General features: G+C 38.6%; 1 protein-coding gene across 1 annotated transcript in view; it reads right to left on the reverse strand.

Annotated features, from left to right (window-relative positions):
* Positions 1–16,868, reverse strand: part of LOC149319888 (WD repeat-containing protein on Y chromosome-like) — a 52,074-nt gene that overhangs the window by 12,906 nt on the left and 22,300 nt on the right. The window contains exons 11-22 of the mRNA XM_089512541.1: positions 15,353–15,470; positions 14,115–14,184; positions 11,218–11,461; positions 9,209–9,311; positions 8,968–9,119; positions 8,197–8,299; positions 4,412–4,518; positions 4,213–4,292; positions 4,062–4,116; positions 1,589–1,634; positions 1,350–1,409; positions 250–412 (exon numbers count right to left, since the gene is read on the reverse strand). Coding sequence (XP_089368667.1) covers positions 250–412; positions 1,350–1,409; positions 1,589–1,634; positions 4,062–4,116; positions 4,213–4,292; positions 4,412–4,518; positions 8,197–8,299; positions 8,968–9,119; positions 9,209–9,311; positions 11,218–11,461; positions 14,115–14,184; positions 15,353–15,470 — 1,301 coding nt within the window. The remainder of the gene's footprint in view (positions 1–249; positions 413–1,349; positions 1,410–1,588; positions 1,635–4,061; positions 4,117–4,212; positions 4,293–4,411; positions 4,519–8,196; positions 8,300–8,967; positions 9,120–9,208; positions 9,312–11,217; positions 11,462–14,114; positions 14,185–15,352; positions 15,471–16,868) is intronic.

Consider the following 16,868-nt stretch of genomic DNA (forward strand, 5'->3'; position numbering starts at 1 on the left):
GGTCTATGTCCTCAGATGCATGGAGTGCACACCAATAATTATATCAGATTTATGGCATTATGCCTTTGAATTAAAAAATTGCTGTGTCTTAACCACACTAGACCTATTGATACTAAAATAAATTGGGAAGAGGTTTCCTCTTTCATCTTCCCAAAGAGTTTCCATTTCTATCTAATTCCACCTGCAGTGATCCATACAAAGTGATTTATCCCAGTGATTTATCCCAGTCACCCCCCAGTAAAAACTTACTTTTGGTGCCAGCAGGTTCAATAGCAACTGGAGTGTAGAATTTATGGCATATGTGACCTGAGATCATATTCCAAATGATGATTTCACCATCATAGCTCGAAGTGGCAAGGAAAGAGGGTGGGCACTGTGCAATGCACAGAATATCTTCCTTGTGCCCTCGATTCTGGAAAAGACGACAAAGAGGTACTATAAGTAACCATGCATGTCACACATCCCTTGTGTTTTGGTTATACTTTATGCCATTGCACAGATCATCAGGTAGCTCAGATCTTGCAAACTGGCACCCTATATGGCTGAATTATGTTCACAAGGCCTAAAATGAAAGTATGGGTTGCTATGCCTGTCCCTAAGAAGAAATCTACAATATAGTAGATAAAGTAGTCATTTTTGGCGGACCAATCTTTACCAATTAGAATGTACAAGGCTTCTAATTCCATCCAGTTATTTGACAAAGTAAAAATACAAGACATAAATACGCAACAGAATATTTTATGACTTTTAATTAATCACCATGTTCACTAACAGAAAAGAGTAAACTAAAGAATATCACATTACTGTGCTCTCCTTCTGAAAGTTATGAGGAAACTTCCTCTCTGAAAAAGTTAATGACACTCAATTGTTAAATATATGCAGTGCTACCATCTAGTATGACTATCTCCATGCATCCTGTTTAAAGACCACTAAGAGATCTAATATATATTTTCCCACATTCATATAAACAGAGGACTAATTTCATGCATCAAAATGAAATTTCCATCTTTGTTTCTTGGCTGACAGCACCATCTGCCACATTTTATGACAAGGCATTTGAAAGGGTTATCAAAAGTTGACTTGAACATGTCTTATAGTCGTCTTTTGATACTGAATAATGTTTATTGATTTTCCCATACATTTTGGGAGACAGGGTCTATTTAAAAAAATGATGGGATTACTAACATATTAGTGCAAACCTAAATGCATTCTTTGGAGTAAAACCCACTGACCTCATGGAACTTACTTTTGGGTGAATATGCTTTGGACAACATTGGACACCACCACAACATACTAACATCAACTGTTTTCAAAGTACACAGCAGATTTTATATTTGAAGAAGGCTTACTACATCATCCTGCCAATGGGGCTGAGGTTTCTGAAAGTCATGGAGGCTGTCTGTGGAATCCTGAAACAATCCAAATAAAGCAATACAAAGTAGGCATTCCACTTTTCCATAAGTAAAAGGCCACAAGACCAGGGATGTGGGTCCTATGGCACACTACTTAATGTCTCTAATTAATAAATACTGGTATCATACTAGTCCCTACAACTGAGCTACTTATGTTACAAAATGCTGCTACTTACACAAAATATGTTTATCCTTCGGTCCCATCCAACACCTATGATATACCTGGAAAAGCAATTATTAACTAAATATTAGCCAAGGCATTAACCAATGTTAAAGTTGGGTTTTAATACTGCTGTAACATGTTTTATCTGCATCAGTTAAGTAACTGTGATTAGCACCTCCATGTCACTAAAAGCTTTATCTGCCAAATTCTGCATTTCAGAGACCTATTGGAAGTGCAACAACAAACCAAACTTTTTTTTTTCAAATGGCCAAGTTGGCAGCATTATTGTACTGTTAGGAAGGATCTAGTTAGGGGAATTTTAATTAGCTCAAATATTGCCGAGAGGTGGCCCTAACAACACCACGTGCCGGAATCGGGTCCCAATAGTGTATACCAGAGGTCGCCAGCAAGCACCAACTAGGTCCAATTAAAAAGGAATCGTTTATTAAAACACAGGGAAAATCACACAGCAAAAGGGGAGCATAAACACACACACACATTCAATGCTACAGCAGGGGAGGGGTGAGTTCGGGAGATAGGTTTGAGAAAGAGAGGCACCACTAGGAGATACTACCTTAGAAGTCTTCTCCGTGAAGTTCTGATGAAGCTTGGGTGGACAGTGAATCACGGCTGCAGGAGTGGGGGAAGAGGGCCGCAGGAGCTAAGAGTGGACCAGTTTGCACCCAGGAACTAGCACAAGGAGGGTCCGAAAACCCAGGGGTTTTATAGTGTGAAACGTATCCAGAGGCTATGGGGACTCACTAGACAAAGGTGTTGATTGCTTGGTTTTTGTTAAGCCAAGAGCAAGTAATGTGTTGCACAATGCATTTAGGTCTGGACACAATTCAGAGGGGCATCCGACTTGATTACTAAGTCGTTAAGCTGATCACTGGCCCATCAGGTGAGAAGCCAAGTCTATTGTCTTACTTGGGCAAGCAGTGGTGATTCTGGTTTGGCGACTCCCAAACTTCCTATGGAAAATTTCCAATTCTTGCTCTTTCTGGGAACTCTGCCTCTGCAAGGTGAGTTGCCTACGTGGTCTCTCCGCTTTTGGGTTAATGGCGGGTCCTCGATGGAGTCATAACCCAGACCACATGTGCCCAAAATTTTTACTAAAACCAAACTTGGTAACATACATATGTATGCAAAGGGATCTTGTAGCACCTTTGTGACTAATTGTGTGAAAGAAGTTGTAGCATAAGGTTTTATAGATAGGGCTGCATCCACACTACAGAAATAATCCAATTTGACACCACTTTAACTTCCATGGCTCAATGCTATAGAATTCTGAGATCTGTAGTATAGTGAGACATTTAACCTTCTTTGTCAGACAGTTCTGGTGCCACAACAAAGTACACCTCCCAGAATTCCATAGCATTGAGCCATGGCAGTTAAAGCGTTGTCAAACTGAATTATTTCTGCAGTGCAGATGCAGTCAAGATCTACATCGTTAGATGCATGGAATGAACTGGTGCTCAGGAATTACCTTTATAATCAATTTGTATCTGATTTTATAATCCAGCTATTCATACAGTCTGATTATAAAGGTCCTCTTGGGCATCAGTCCGGATGTTCTTTCTAATGCTCATGCGAAATCTCTTCAAATGTAATTTGAATCCATTCATACTCCTTATAATTTGAATCATGTCCTAATCTAATTTCTTGTCATTGTTGGGTGCCTTCAAGTCATTTCCAATTTATGGCAACCCTATCATATGTTTTTCTTGGCAAGATTTGAGCAGAGGGAGTTTGCCTTTGCCTTCTGAGGCTGAGAGAGTGTGACTCGCCTATGGTCACCCAATAGGTTTTCATGGCTGAGCAGGGATGTGACCCCTGGTCTCCCACAGTTCTAATCCAACACTCAAACCACTGCATCACATTGGCTCTCAACCCAATTGCAATGTATTTCTTTTGTTTTTACAAACAAGGAGAGCTGACAGCTATTCAAAGCAAACATTCCAAATCATATAACATAATCCTAGTCTCTGCAGCAGCAGAAAACAAGCTTTCTCCATCAACAACATGGCACCCTTTCACGTTTTAAATATGGTTATTGTATCACTTCTCAGTCTTCTCTTCTCCAAGCTAAACATACTAGCTCCCTAAGCCATTCCTCATAGGACTTGGTTTCCAGACCTTTTACCGTTTTGGTCCTGGCTGAGTGAGATCCTCACTCAGTGACCACTCATCTTACTTAAAGCATGAAACTCTGTCCTAAAACTCATTTGAAAACCCAGTGGGGGATAAAGAAGCCCATAACTCAGCAGTAGAGTATATTGGGTGAACTCCTGGCATTTCTGTCTAAAGATGAAAAGGCATCCAAGATAGCAAGAATGCAAGAAAATAAGGTCCAGAAGAACCATCACTGCACAGAAATAGGTAAGAAAGTTCACATACTTGCACGTAACAGGGGATCCTTATTGCTAGCCAGAACTGATATTCACATGGAACACAGCAAGGTTTATTTATGGGTATGAATTGCTTACTTGTTTCTGTTGACATCCACGTAGGTGCAGCCACAGATTTCATCACATCTATCTTCTGCAGGGAAGAGAAATTCAGGAATATCAAAACATCTGAAGAGCAGAAGTTTTCTATTGGTTTGAAAATTCATTCACTAGCAGGTTGGTTTCTTACCCCTTTTCAAAGTCTTCAAACACTGTCCATTGTTGTAATTCCATATTTTCAAGCAGCCATCTCTCCCTCCTGTAATTAGTCTAGAAGGTGAATAAATAATGGGTAGCTATTCTTCCTGCAGAAATGTAAGGGGATCATATGCCCCCTTATACACACACACACACATATAATATTTCAAAACATGTGTTTAAAAACATACCTCCTTCCACTAGAATCAAAGGTGAGGCAAGTGATTGCAGAACCATCATGTGCATTGCCAAATTCAAACAAGTGTTTTCCACTTTCAAAATCCCACACCTTGACCACCTTTGAAAACACACACACATTAACAAAACAACAACATTTGGCCAGGATCCAAAGGCCAATATCTGAAACAACAGTTAAGGTTATTTATGCTCTAGAGGTGATGGATAGAATAAGAGATATATTTCCTATACCTTTAATGTTTGTGTAGAAGATGGAATTTCAGCAGGTGTTGCTTGTATGCCAACCAACACCTGCTGGAATTCCTTCTGCCTACAACTATTAAAGGTACAAGACCTTTGCCCCTTATTTCACCTAGCAATCCTATATGCATACATGAACAAACACAAGAAATTCTGGCAGGCAATGAAACACCTATGGCAGGGGCAATGTTAGCTAGAAGATTCTAAGGCACGTTACAAACTGCCGGATTGCGGCGGTCTGCTGCCGCCGCCGCTTGCACCATCCGGGAGCCGCAGCCTTTAAACGGCGCAGCTCCCGGACGCTGCCGAGGAGCGTGGAAATTGCGCTCCTTCTCAGGCCCCGGAAGAGGCGCCGCAAAGCGCAAGGGGCACATTTGCGGCATCATTTCCGGGGCAGCACGTGCGGACGCAATGTATCCAACACGTAAAGATGATGGCGCCCGTGTGTATAGGGCACCGCCATCTTTACACCCCCGTCATGTGCTAGGGGTGAGGCCGGTATGGACACTTGGTCCTCGGCCAACCCCTAGCACATGATGGGGGCGTATTAAAGGCCCATCTATAATGCGCCTAAGAGTTGTAGTTAGTTAAAAAATCACTTTCCAAACTCTGATGTATGAATATGTATTGTGATGCAAAAAAGAAAAGAACTTTCGTTTGTGAAATGTGTTTTCTGGAAGTGGCTTATTTTCATTGTAGAATACAGGTACAACAAGGGGATCTAAACATTCAAGCCATTATGTATTATATATATTGACCAACACTCCTCTACAAAGCTGAAGGCAGAACAGAGATCCTAAGAATGCTTTATTAATGACACAATGGCCAGCACCAGAACTACTCAGTTTCAGCAGCTTGCTTCATCACAAACTTCCAGATGAAGCTTTTATTCTGCCATCTCTCTACTCTAGTCTCCAGATTTAATGGGAGGTCCCATGCTAGCTTCCATTTTTAAATATTTTTCCTTAATGCCCCCAAATCTACTAAATCCAGCAAGATGGAACAGCTGCATAATGCTTTTTGGTTGTTAGTCATACAAGCCATCTCTATGGAAGCAATTTGGATACATGACAATTTCTGACCACAAAGACAGGTTTCTAATATCAATTGTCCTTGGCCTCTTTCAGGCATTCTCTTCACCCATTTATTCTATAGGTAGAGATAGAAACCCAGTGGATGATCTTGGGCAAGTCACACACTCTCAGCCTCAAAGGCAGACAATGGCAAACTTCTGATTAAATCTTGCCAAGAAAACCACATCATGGTTTTGCCTTCGATTTGCTATAAATCAAAAATGACTTGAAGACAATGAGAAAGAGATGGAAGTAGGACTGTCCCATAGTTCCCACATCTGGCATCTACCCACTGCATGGAATTTCAGAAAATAATTATCTGTATGCTTCATAGCTGTGTAAGAGTAGGCAGCCCTCTTTCAGAGTCTCAAAGAATAGTCAAAAAATTCTCATTCTCAATAAAATAAGGTGTCTTGACACAGGTTCTCTCTCCTAGATCAGCCTGAATTTTTTTTAATTGCAATATAGCGTCTTGGGTTTTGCCAGTGGTAATCGTCTCCACATCCACGTGTTCTTTTTGGGAGCGATATATAGCAATTTCTTAGATCTGCACTAGGACTCTTCCAGTTTTGTTTTTCAACCAGAGCATGGTTTGCTGAGGTGATCCTATAGCTTAAAAGGTACATATTGTCCCATCTGGGTTTTTTTATGGCATTATAGTGCAAAAGTGTCATTTCACTGATGCACTATAGTTCTAAAAGGTTTAAAAGAAAATAGAAAAATAAAAATAAATATATCATTTGAGTTTATCTCTGAAATAAAACTCATTTGAGGTTGGGAATAAAATGTTGCAGCAGATGCTGGGAATTGCCAGAAAATAGTCCAGGAAAACCAAAGTGTAATTTGGACATTTTAAAAACCGAAGAACGACAGCGACAAACACTGCAACCTCCCAACACTTTTGGCCCATCTGGAGGAGCCTTGAGACACACTACTGAGAAACTAACAACTGTTAAAGACAGTGATAAGATGTGAGCACCCAGCATTTCTACCCATCATGAAAGGACAAAAACTTCTCACCAAGGGGGAAAATTGTGAGCTATCTCCCTTTTTGCAAGCAACAATAATAATAATTAATAATTAATAATTTTTTATTTATATACCACTATTCCAAAGATCATAATCATAACAATGAAACAAGGATAAACAAACTATACAGTCTACAGTCTAAGCAAAAATGTAAAAGGAGACCTTTCAAGTATGATTTGTGAAGAAATGTACTAGATCAAACAAAAGGTCTATCTACAGACCTCCATTCCCCATATCCTCCAACAGTCCCAGTTAATCATCTGCTATCTCACTTTTTCAGCTGCTTTTAAAATGTTCCAGTTTCTCTCTTCTCCTCCTATTTCCCCCCTTTGTCCACAGTTTACTTCCATTGCTGCAAACTGAGTTTGAAGTAGTTTGTGCTAAACAGGGAAGAAAGGACTGAAGGCAGGTAGAATCGTGCCCTTCCCTGTAGACTCAGGCAAAAGCAAACAGCTGTAGTCTCTCCTAACTTTTATGTTCTTCCTCATTAATAACTTTTGCCACCTTGACCACAGTTTTCATCTGTGAAATGTAGGGCCTAAATACCCTAAAGGCATCAGATCCTGATTAGTAGTTGGATGGGAGAACACCAATGAATGCCACATGCTATAGAGTATATTTCAGAGGAATGAATTGGCAAAAACCCCACTGAGTATTCCTTGCCTAGGAAAATGCTATGAAAAATTCACAGGGTCACCATAAGTTGACAGGCAACTTGAAGGCACATATGCAACACACATGGTTCCCACAGTGGCCATCCATCTACCTCTGGAAATCCCTCTTTCTGATATTTAGAGGCATGTTGCCTCACATCTTATTGGCAGTACACCACAAAGATAGTTAAAGACTGTTAAAGACATTTCAATTGGTAGTAGATTCCATAGTTTAATTATAGACTGAGGAAACTCTATCTATCTGGATCCACCAGGTAGACAAAGGCCTGATACAGACAGGCCAAAATAAAGCTGCTTCGAGTCACTTTAGAAGTATGCTGTTTAAATGATACATGCGTCGTAAGAGTCCAGAAACCACACCAAAGCCACGCTCCAGTCCTAAGGACTGGAGTGCAGCTTTGGTGCAGTTTCCAGACTCTTGGGATGCATGTATCATTTAAACAGCATACCTCTAAGGTGACTCGAAGCAGCTTTATTTTGGTCTGTCTGTATAGGGCCTAAGATTGTAACATATTGAACTGAACAGGCCATGTATTTCAGCTGAAACACATGACTGTTTTTTGGAATAAAGCCCCATTATTTATACATTTTCTGGGCTTGTCTCTCTCTTTTACATTGGATATGCCCAGTTCCTTGTAATTCTATCTCTTTCTTGATGTGTGGATTCCTCCCTATTTTTTTTAAATTGTTTTGTTGAAGTACTATAAAGACAAACATGGGAACAAGTAGAAGCACTCTGTTTTACGCTATTGTTTCACTTACAGAATCCTCTGAGCAGCTCACAACATGCCGGAACACTTTGTTGAACTTACAACACAAAACGGGTTTCTTATGAGAAAATGCCAAACAAGGGTCAAGAGGTAATCTGCTTTGTGGAAAAGAAAAACAGTCGGTATTACTTCACTAACACTTCACAGTCTTAAGAGCAGCAGTATAGTTTGATGTCTTATTCCAGATGGTGGCTACCAGGTGCAATATGGAATAGGGCTCCTCTAATTGTATCTCTTATAGTTGTGTAGAAGAGGAAGTTTCAGCAAGTGTTGCTTGTCACATATTGCTGAAATTCTCTCTTCTACACATTAGAGATAGAGGAGCTCTGTCATGTATTTTCGTAGGGCAGCCTACTTGTTTAGCATTGTTAACAGTTAATATGATGTTTATAAACAACAGGGTTTTTAAATACTTGGTCTACCATTTAGACTAGTAGGGTTTGATATGGGTATTGGCACATTCTCCATTTGTCAGCAAATGTCACTTGAAAAAGAAATCTACTTAAAACATGACTAAATTTGGATCTGGCCCAATATTTATACAAGATTTTTGTTTTAGCACTATAAACCAATCTTAGTGTGCAAAACAGATATGAAAAACACGCTGATGTTCCAAGTGCTCCATTCTTTGATACACTTAGATCTGAAAATGTACATTGTGCCTTTTTCATAAGCCCAAGCATTTCATCTCCAATTTCTAAAGTCTGCTATTTTCCATGGATACAGATCATGAGTCCTAGCTCTTTTGGATTTTTTTTTTTACCGTAATCTGAGATGGAGAACAGCCAGTGTATCTGTAGCCACACAGAGTGATTTTGTGCCTGAAATGTAGTGACAAGCACTAATCTCTCCTTTAATTCCGTTGTTTTTTGAACAAGCTGTGAATAAGCAAGTCTGGTCTTCAACATCCCATATCTGCAAAAAAAGATTATGACATGCTAAATAGAAAGCAATGGAAATGCAGCAAGCAGAACTCAGTCAGCCCATGCAGAAGCCAGACAGACCTTAACTGTGTTGTCTGTTGACATGGAAAATATTTTATCCTCTTCAGATATGTAGACGTAGACAATAGGAGCCATGTGGCTTCTGAGCATGCCAGTTGGTCTTCTGGAATTTGATCAGGACAGAAAACACTGAGCAGCTTTAGACATGGAATGAAATCAAATATAGAAATGAATCATCGCTGACTTTAAAACAATGTTGATACTGTGATTTTCAAAAGCATGCACAAACATGAGTGAAAACTGTGGTAGTGGGTGACCAGGCCGAATAAGTATAATATGGCTCTTTTGTTCCACATCTCTGCATTTTAAAATATACGTTGGAATGGCTTCAAACACCATTACTGTCTATAAACTGCTGTACTGGCATCACTATGTGAAATGAGCCACTGAAGGAGACTGACAACTGAGAATGAGGGAGGGATGGATTATGTGTAATCTCATACTGACTAAAAACATAGCAGTACCAACATAGCAGTTTATAGTCATAGTGCTGAAATTAACAAAAAACCTGTAACGAGGTACTGCAGGAACAGGAAAAGAAACCATGTGAAAACTGCAAGAAATTTGCAGGCAAAATGGGAAGGGCATGTGATGAGGTTGGTCACATCTACATTTAATAGCTGCATCTATGCTGCAGAATTAATGCAGTTTGACACTGTGTTAATTGCCATGGTTCAATGCTATGGAAGCCTGGGATTTGTGATTTTGTGAGATCTTTAGACTGCTCTGTCGGAGTGTTCTGGTGCCATAACAAACGACAAATCCCAGGATTCCATAGGATGCATTCCAGGATTCCATAGGACGCACTGCATTAATTCTGCAGTGTGGCAGCACTCTGCATTACAAACCAAGTTAGAAGCAGAAACAAAATGTGCTGCCATAAAAGGCATGAGAGCATTTGGACACAGAAATCACAAAAAGCAATATTAAATGGTGTGGCACCATGCAGCATAAATCACCATTCTGGAGGAGTTCTATGTTTGGTTGAATCAGACCCAATATGAGCAATAATTAATTAAGCCTCAGCTGTTGGTGCATGTCAAGAAATCTCATCATCAGAGCAGGATGGGTGAAACACAGAAGGAGGTAAAGATTAGAGCCAAACTTAACACACATATACATGCAGCTTGGTAAAGTTCCATTCTGGACAACTTCTCCTAGAATCATCTAGATAGTATGGCCAATAGCCATGCTGCTTTTGGAATTCTGGGATCTGTAGCTCAAAAAGTAACTTTTTCCAATTCAGAGAAGAAGGAAGGAGGGGAGGGAAAAAGTGAGACATCATGCAATGGCAACACTCCCTGCATTACAAGACAGAAGGGACCAGAACTCAGTGGTAATGCATATATTTTCAATACAGAAGCTCCAAATTCAATCCCTGGCACCTTTTATTTTAAAAGACCAGGTAAGAGTTGATAAATAAAAGCTCTTGCTGAGACTTTGGAAGCTGCTGCCAGTTAAGGGTATACAATGCTGGGCTAAATGGGTAAATAATCTTACCTGATCTACACAGCCTTATATGTACATTTATTAGTACCATTGTGATAATTACAAGAATATTTCAGCCTCCAAACAAATAATAGTGCTCTAGGATTAATCTGAGAGTCAATGTGGTGTAGTGGTTTGTTAGATCAGGACCTCAGGAGACCAGGGTTAAAATACCTGCTCAACCATGGAAACCCACTGAGTGATCTTGTGGAAGTCACACTCTCTCAACATCAGAGGTCAGCAATGACAACCCCCTTTGCCAATTGATATGGCTGCCATAAGTTCTGCCTGATGATATGGTTGCCATGAGTCAGAAATGACTTTAAGGCACACAACAGCAACAACAAGGATTAGTTTAAGTGGGTATTGATTTAACCAGATAAAAGATTTATCTGTTCAACATCTTAAAGCAAAAAACACAGCAATGTGTTCTGATAAAGCACCTTATAAATGTTTTTATAGCAAATGAGTATACCCCAAGACTGCTACAGACGGTTTCAAAAATCATTGCAACATCTTACCCAGGCATATATGGATTCCACATCCGAATGATTCGATCCATCCCGCCAGTTACTATGAGGTTGTTCTTTTTACTGAATGCAAATGTTTTTACTCCTTTACGGATTCGAAAAACAATCTGATCCCCCTCAGCCCTATGGGAGGGAGCTCCTACCATCGCCTGCACTCTCCTGGTTTTTGAATCTTTCTGGTGCTCCTTTATTTCTTTCATCTGTTGCTCAACATTGGTAGCTCCAACAACACAACCTGTGGGACATAAATCACTTTTAGGCCTCAAGTGTACTGCAACACTATGATACAATTTTTTTAAAAAAACACATCAATTACAGTAATTTTTATTTTAAGTGATTTTAACTCCTTTGCCTGATAATGCCAGTGGAGTTTCGAAAGCTTGAAACATGTATTTTGTGCATTTTGGTTGGTCCGATAAAGGTATAACTGTTTTGTGGATTTTGGATGTTATTCTAACCAGTTACAGTGTATCTTAATTTTTCTAAACTGAAACAAAACAGATTCTTGCAATGCATGGATTTACACAGTTCCCCACATTTCCAGTAAGACAAAAACAAATAGAAATATTATATTCGGTATTTACCATACATCCTCCTTCAGCGCATACCAGAAAATCTATATGTACTTCTCAAAGATAATGTAGTTTTATATTTCAGGCATCAAGAATCTGTTTACAGCAAAGTAAGTGAATTTATATATTGTTCAGGTTAACTGGCAATACAGGATATTAAGAGGTGTGGTAGAGTTTGGCAGTAAACACTGAAGACAACAAGAGTTGCTTTAGTAATGGACAGCAACAAACAAGGCCGCTTCAAGTAGGACTGCCAACTACAGTCATATAATCTGCTAATATAATAATAAATAATAAGCTTTTTATATCCCTCTTTTTGCCTGGACAATCAAGTTAAAATGAAAACAGTACATACCCAACATTCCCTGCCCCCTTAAAATGGAATTAAACAATTAGAATTAAAATACCTAAAAACATTAAAACTTAGATATTTAAAACAATTAGCTAAAACAGTAGGCAGAGCCAAACACATATGGAGATGACAGTGGCCAAGTACTTTATTCCAGAAAGGCCTGCTGGAAGAAATCTGTCTTGACAGCTTTCTTGAAACTGTCTAAGTTGGTGATTTGACTGAATATACTGAGTGGGGCGTCCTGAAAACCTCATTATGTGGACTTTTGAGTATATTTATGGTATGTGGAATCTACTATTAATACCAACTCTGCTTCTGAATATAGGAAACAGCACTACACACAAATAAACAGTCATTTATTAAAATCAGAGCAATTTCTAACTTCAAAAAATATAAAATCTAATTGAACAGAAGAGAAACAGCATGGTATAGTGATCTGAGTATTGGACTAGGACTCTGGGAGACCCACTCAGGGTGTACAAACACTGTAGAATTAAAGCAGTTTGACATCACTTTAGCTGCCATGATTGTATCCTACAGAATCCTGGAATCTGTAGTTTGGTAAAGCACCAGTGCTCTTTGACAGACCAAGAGCATTATTGCATGAGAAAAGAAAGCCAAAACGAAGAGGGAGAATAGCAGCTTTCTGTACCTCTCCTCATGCTGTCATAGCACTTCTGTTCTCTTCCCAAGGGAGAGGGTTGTAAAAGTGTGCCTTTTGTCGAATGAATTATTCCAGCATGACAAAAGGTATTTTTTTACCACTATCTCCATCAGGAAAAGAAGGGAAATGCTACAATAGATGATGCCGCCCCAACAGCAGGAGATCTGCCTGCCAGGCGCAAGAAAAAATGGGTAGAGAACACCATGTTTCTGTTGCAAAGAAGCAAGCATTGCAAAGCATTCTACTGGTTAGCTATTAATCTCAACTCCCATCTTAACTCCTCCTATGCACCAAGCAACTTTTTATCACTGCACATGTGACTCCCTGTGCCAAACTTCATTAACATAGGGTAAAGTTTTTCATTTTTTGGGATGTCAACAGGTCGCCATAGGATACTCTAAATGGCAGTTTCATCAGTCCATACTAGTTATAGATGGTTTTAATTGTTTCAAGCTTGCTTCAGCTGACTCTGAATTCCTTGCCTGTACTCAGTCCATTTCTTCTTGGGGTGATGCATCATGGAGAAGCAAGGAGAAAAGCGCTACTCTCCTGCTCTGTTTTGGCTTTCTTTTCTCATGCGATAAAGATCGAGGATGAACACCTTTCTTCACTGAATACATTTCTCCACTACTTTCCTTTGGTATCCCACACCACAGTATTACGACCACATAATTACTTTTTTAAAAAGCCTTTTAAAAAAGTAATATTACAATAATACTATGACATCATACCATAATAGTGTTGTTATGAATTAATGAATACCAATGAAGTTGTTTGCAAAGAGAAAAAGCTGGAACAACTGACTAGCATGATATACACTTTTGTTTTTCACAGGAGATGGATACCATGGAGCTTGCATTCTAGTTTTGTATGCATCTCTTGCTCTGAAATTCCTATGTAGATATATAGCAACTGAGAAGCAGGCTCAATTTCCCCTAGAAACATTAATAAAGCAGTACACAAAATTTACACAAAACCACAATCCAGCAAGTAAAATATTGCTTGTACTGTATTACTCATTCCTTGACACAGAATCATATTATTTTACCACTGACAGCCTCATAAAATGATATTATCCCCATTCCTATGCAGGAAGCTTTGCCTGAAAAAGTAACAGCAAAAAAAGGGTCTATCACCCACTTTAAACTCTTTCTGACAGATGTTAAGCTGATCTGCTGGTCTGTTGCAATGTGGTTATGACACCGGTAACATCAAAGAAAGAGATGGAAAATTGTATATAAGCCGGCAAACATCACAAACACGAATAACCTCTAGAATTTCAAAGCAATCATATTATTACCTATTACTAAGGCTGTAGGTTCATGGCTTGAAGAAGAAATCACTGCTTTAAAAGAATCATAGTAATTCAGCTAAAAAGACAGAACAAAAATAACAGTTATTACCAAATGCTACAAAACATTAGACTGGAATTCATGCTATCGCGATTATTTTAATCCTTTCTTGGCCTCTTGGGAGTGACAGTCTTGTTCATAAAAAGGTTTAAAAGTACCTTGCACTGCTGTTACCTTGATTTAACTGCATTGCTAATAGTAATAGTAAAAGTAGCCATGGTGTGTGTGTGTCTGTAATAATAAGTCTTCACAATATAATATAAAAATTCCTATTATATTGAACAATAGCAGATTAATGTCAAAAGTAAAAAGGGAGAAAAGGTACCAGAATATCCAAATACCCATGTTTTTCAGACCTCAGGAAAACATATGATCTCTTATCTCCTTTTTTGTGATCAACAAACTGAGATGTAATTTTATGATGAGACATAGGAATTAGTTTAGGTCACCTACTAACTATGCCATAATTTAACAGTAGCTTGAACGAGATTCAGATTCACATACTCACCCTCTTTTTCTTTCTCTTACTGTGAAGAAATTGGAAGCATCTACTTCTGGTTAGATAAAATGCTTTGTTGCTATGTCTAGTAAATACTGAGTTCACAGTGGTAGGAGAAGTTGTTATCTTGTATGTTGCATTGTGATATTTAACTAAACATCTTAGTTACCATCTTAATTTCAGCTAACCTTTAACTCTGCCCTTGCTTTTTCAAAGGAATACAAAAAGCCTACCACAATAAACTAAAATACTGTCTCCATGCTCCTTAAATTTTCTGATGTGACACCAGTTAAGGCAATCATGGCGTCTGTTGTCATTTTCTCCCTAAATCTATCATCCACACAATCTTTGCTTGCCTCATAGAAAATCTGCAGCAGTACTGAGAAGTTATTTTCTGGACATCTTCCAGAATGCCACAGCCAGTGTAGCCATTTCCTAAACTCGAACTTGAAGACCTGTTCAATTACATTAGGTCAACAAGGCTACAGATCAGTGCTGGGGAGCGAACAGATAGGAAAGGTCATATCAAGATACTAAATCTGGCAATGCTGTGCAAGAAAACAAAGTGTCATGTTAGTCGTTTCTGGCCGTGGCACCTCTTTGGTTCCAGCTATACTATTTAATATTGTGTGTGAGTATTAATATCTCTTGCAATATCTTGCTTTGCCTGCTAACATTTTATTTTACCTGAGTAATCCAATCCCCATGAATTTTCCAACGGATGTACTTGACATTTGGAGAAAGAATAGCATTCTGAAGACTAATGTTAGGAAGATTTTCCACTTTGGGCAGCTTCTTCCAAGTTCTGAAACATGTAGTGAGAAGATAATCATACTCTGGAAATATAATTACATAATCATGTTTACACTATCAAATTTTTAACATGGCTATGTGAGACCATGCATTTTTGCTTTTTAATTTGAAACCATGGTATATCATATTTATTTATATACTATTGCTAACCAAGAGATTCTTCACCTAGTACTTGTTTCACAGATTATGGAAAATTTGACAGTAATTAGTAGTATTTTTTTTAAAAAAAATCAAGGCAACTCAACAAGCTCCATGCAAAACAAACTAATAGCATGATAGAAGGGATGGAAAGAATATTAATTGCTGTTTGTTTCCCAGCCAAGAAAAGACTTCCCAATGCCTCAAGAAACGCAACCATGAAAAATAATAGAGCAGTGAGATTTTTGTGCAGATGTCTCCCAATATTCACCTATTGAAAAGTGTTTTGAAAATTTATTAAGGTTTCTTCTGAGAAAAAAAAATCTCTCACATTTGTACCAAATGTTTTCTGTGTAAGAAAGCCAAGTATTTTTCTGCAGATAAGTATTTCCTGCGCATAGAGAACATTTTCTATGTAAAATTCATGCATTTTTGAGCAGAATAATCCCCCAGAATATGCAAAGACAGGGAGCATATGGCATAAAAAATTCATTAAAACTATGGGAGTTATTAGTCACTGGATATGAAGAGCACCAACTAGTCTTCACTTTGTGTCATATCCCAACCACCCAAGTTTTAATTTTTCTTTGGAAATGTAAGTTGTCCAGAGCTACTAAAGTATGACATTGTGCATTTTGCAATTCTTGTTGACATACTCCAATCAAATGAAAAAAAAAACCTATCTCAGATGTCTCCTTAAGACAACCTAAGAATGTTTGGATGTACAGTGGACCTTTGTTATACGCTAGGGTTTGGTTCCAGGATCCCCCGTGGATAACAAAATCTGTGTACGCTCAAGTCCCATTAAATATAATGACATAGCAAAATAGTGTCCCTTATAAAAAATGGAAAATCTTGGTTTGATATTTGAAATGTATACTTTTTTTGAACATTTTCAAACCGTGGATGCTTGAATCCGTGTACAAAAATCCGTGTATAAGAAGGGCCGACTGTACTAAAACTAAACCCCCTTCACTTCCAAAGTCAGTCTTGACAGAACTAAACCAATTGGCTAGTGAGAATCCTGACCTTCCAACCAAAATACAGTCAAGCGTTTCCTCTTTTTTAGGAAGAGATCATTCGTTGTTCTCTTTGGGTGATCTGAACATTTTCCTGCCAGTTACTAGTCTAGCCTTTTATTAGCTTTGTATTTCCAGGAACAATAGCTGGTTTTAGGATCAATGTGATTTTGAAAGCAGTTTTGCTGGCAAATAATCTTAATCATTTCAGTGTCTTCCAGTTTGGTTGGTCA

Source organism: Sceloporus occidentalis, unplaced genomic scaffold (genome assembly GCF_023333645.1).
Source record: "Sceloporus occidentalis isolate IW3139 unplaced genomic scaffold, rSceOcc1.0.p SCAF_2, whole genome shotgun sequence".
Taxonomy (NCBI): Eukaryota; Metazoa; Chordata; class Lepidosauria; order Squamata; family Phrynosomatidae; genus Sceloporus; species Sceloporus occidentalis.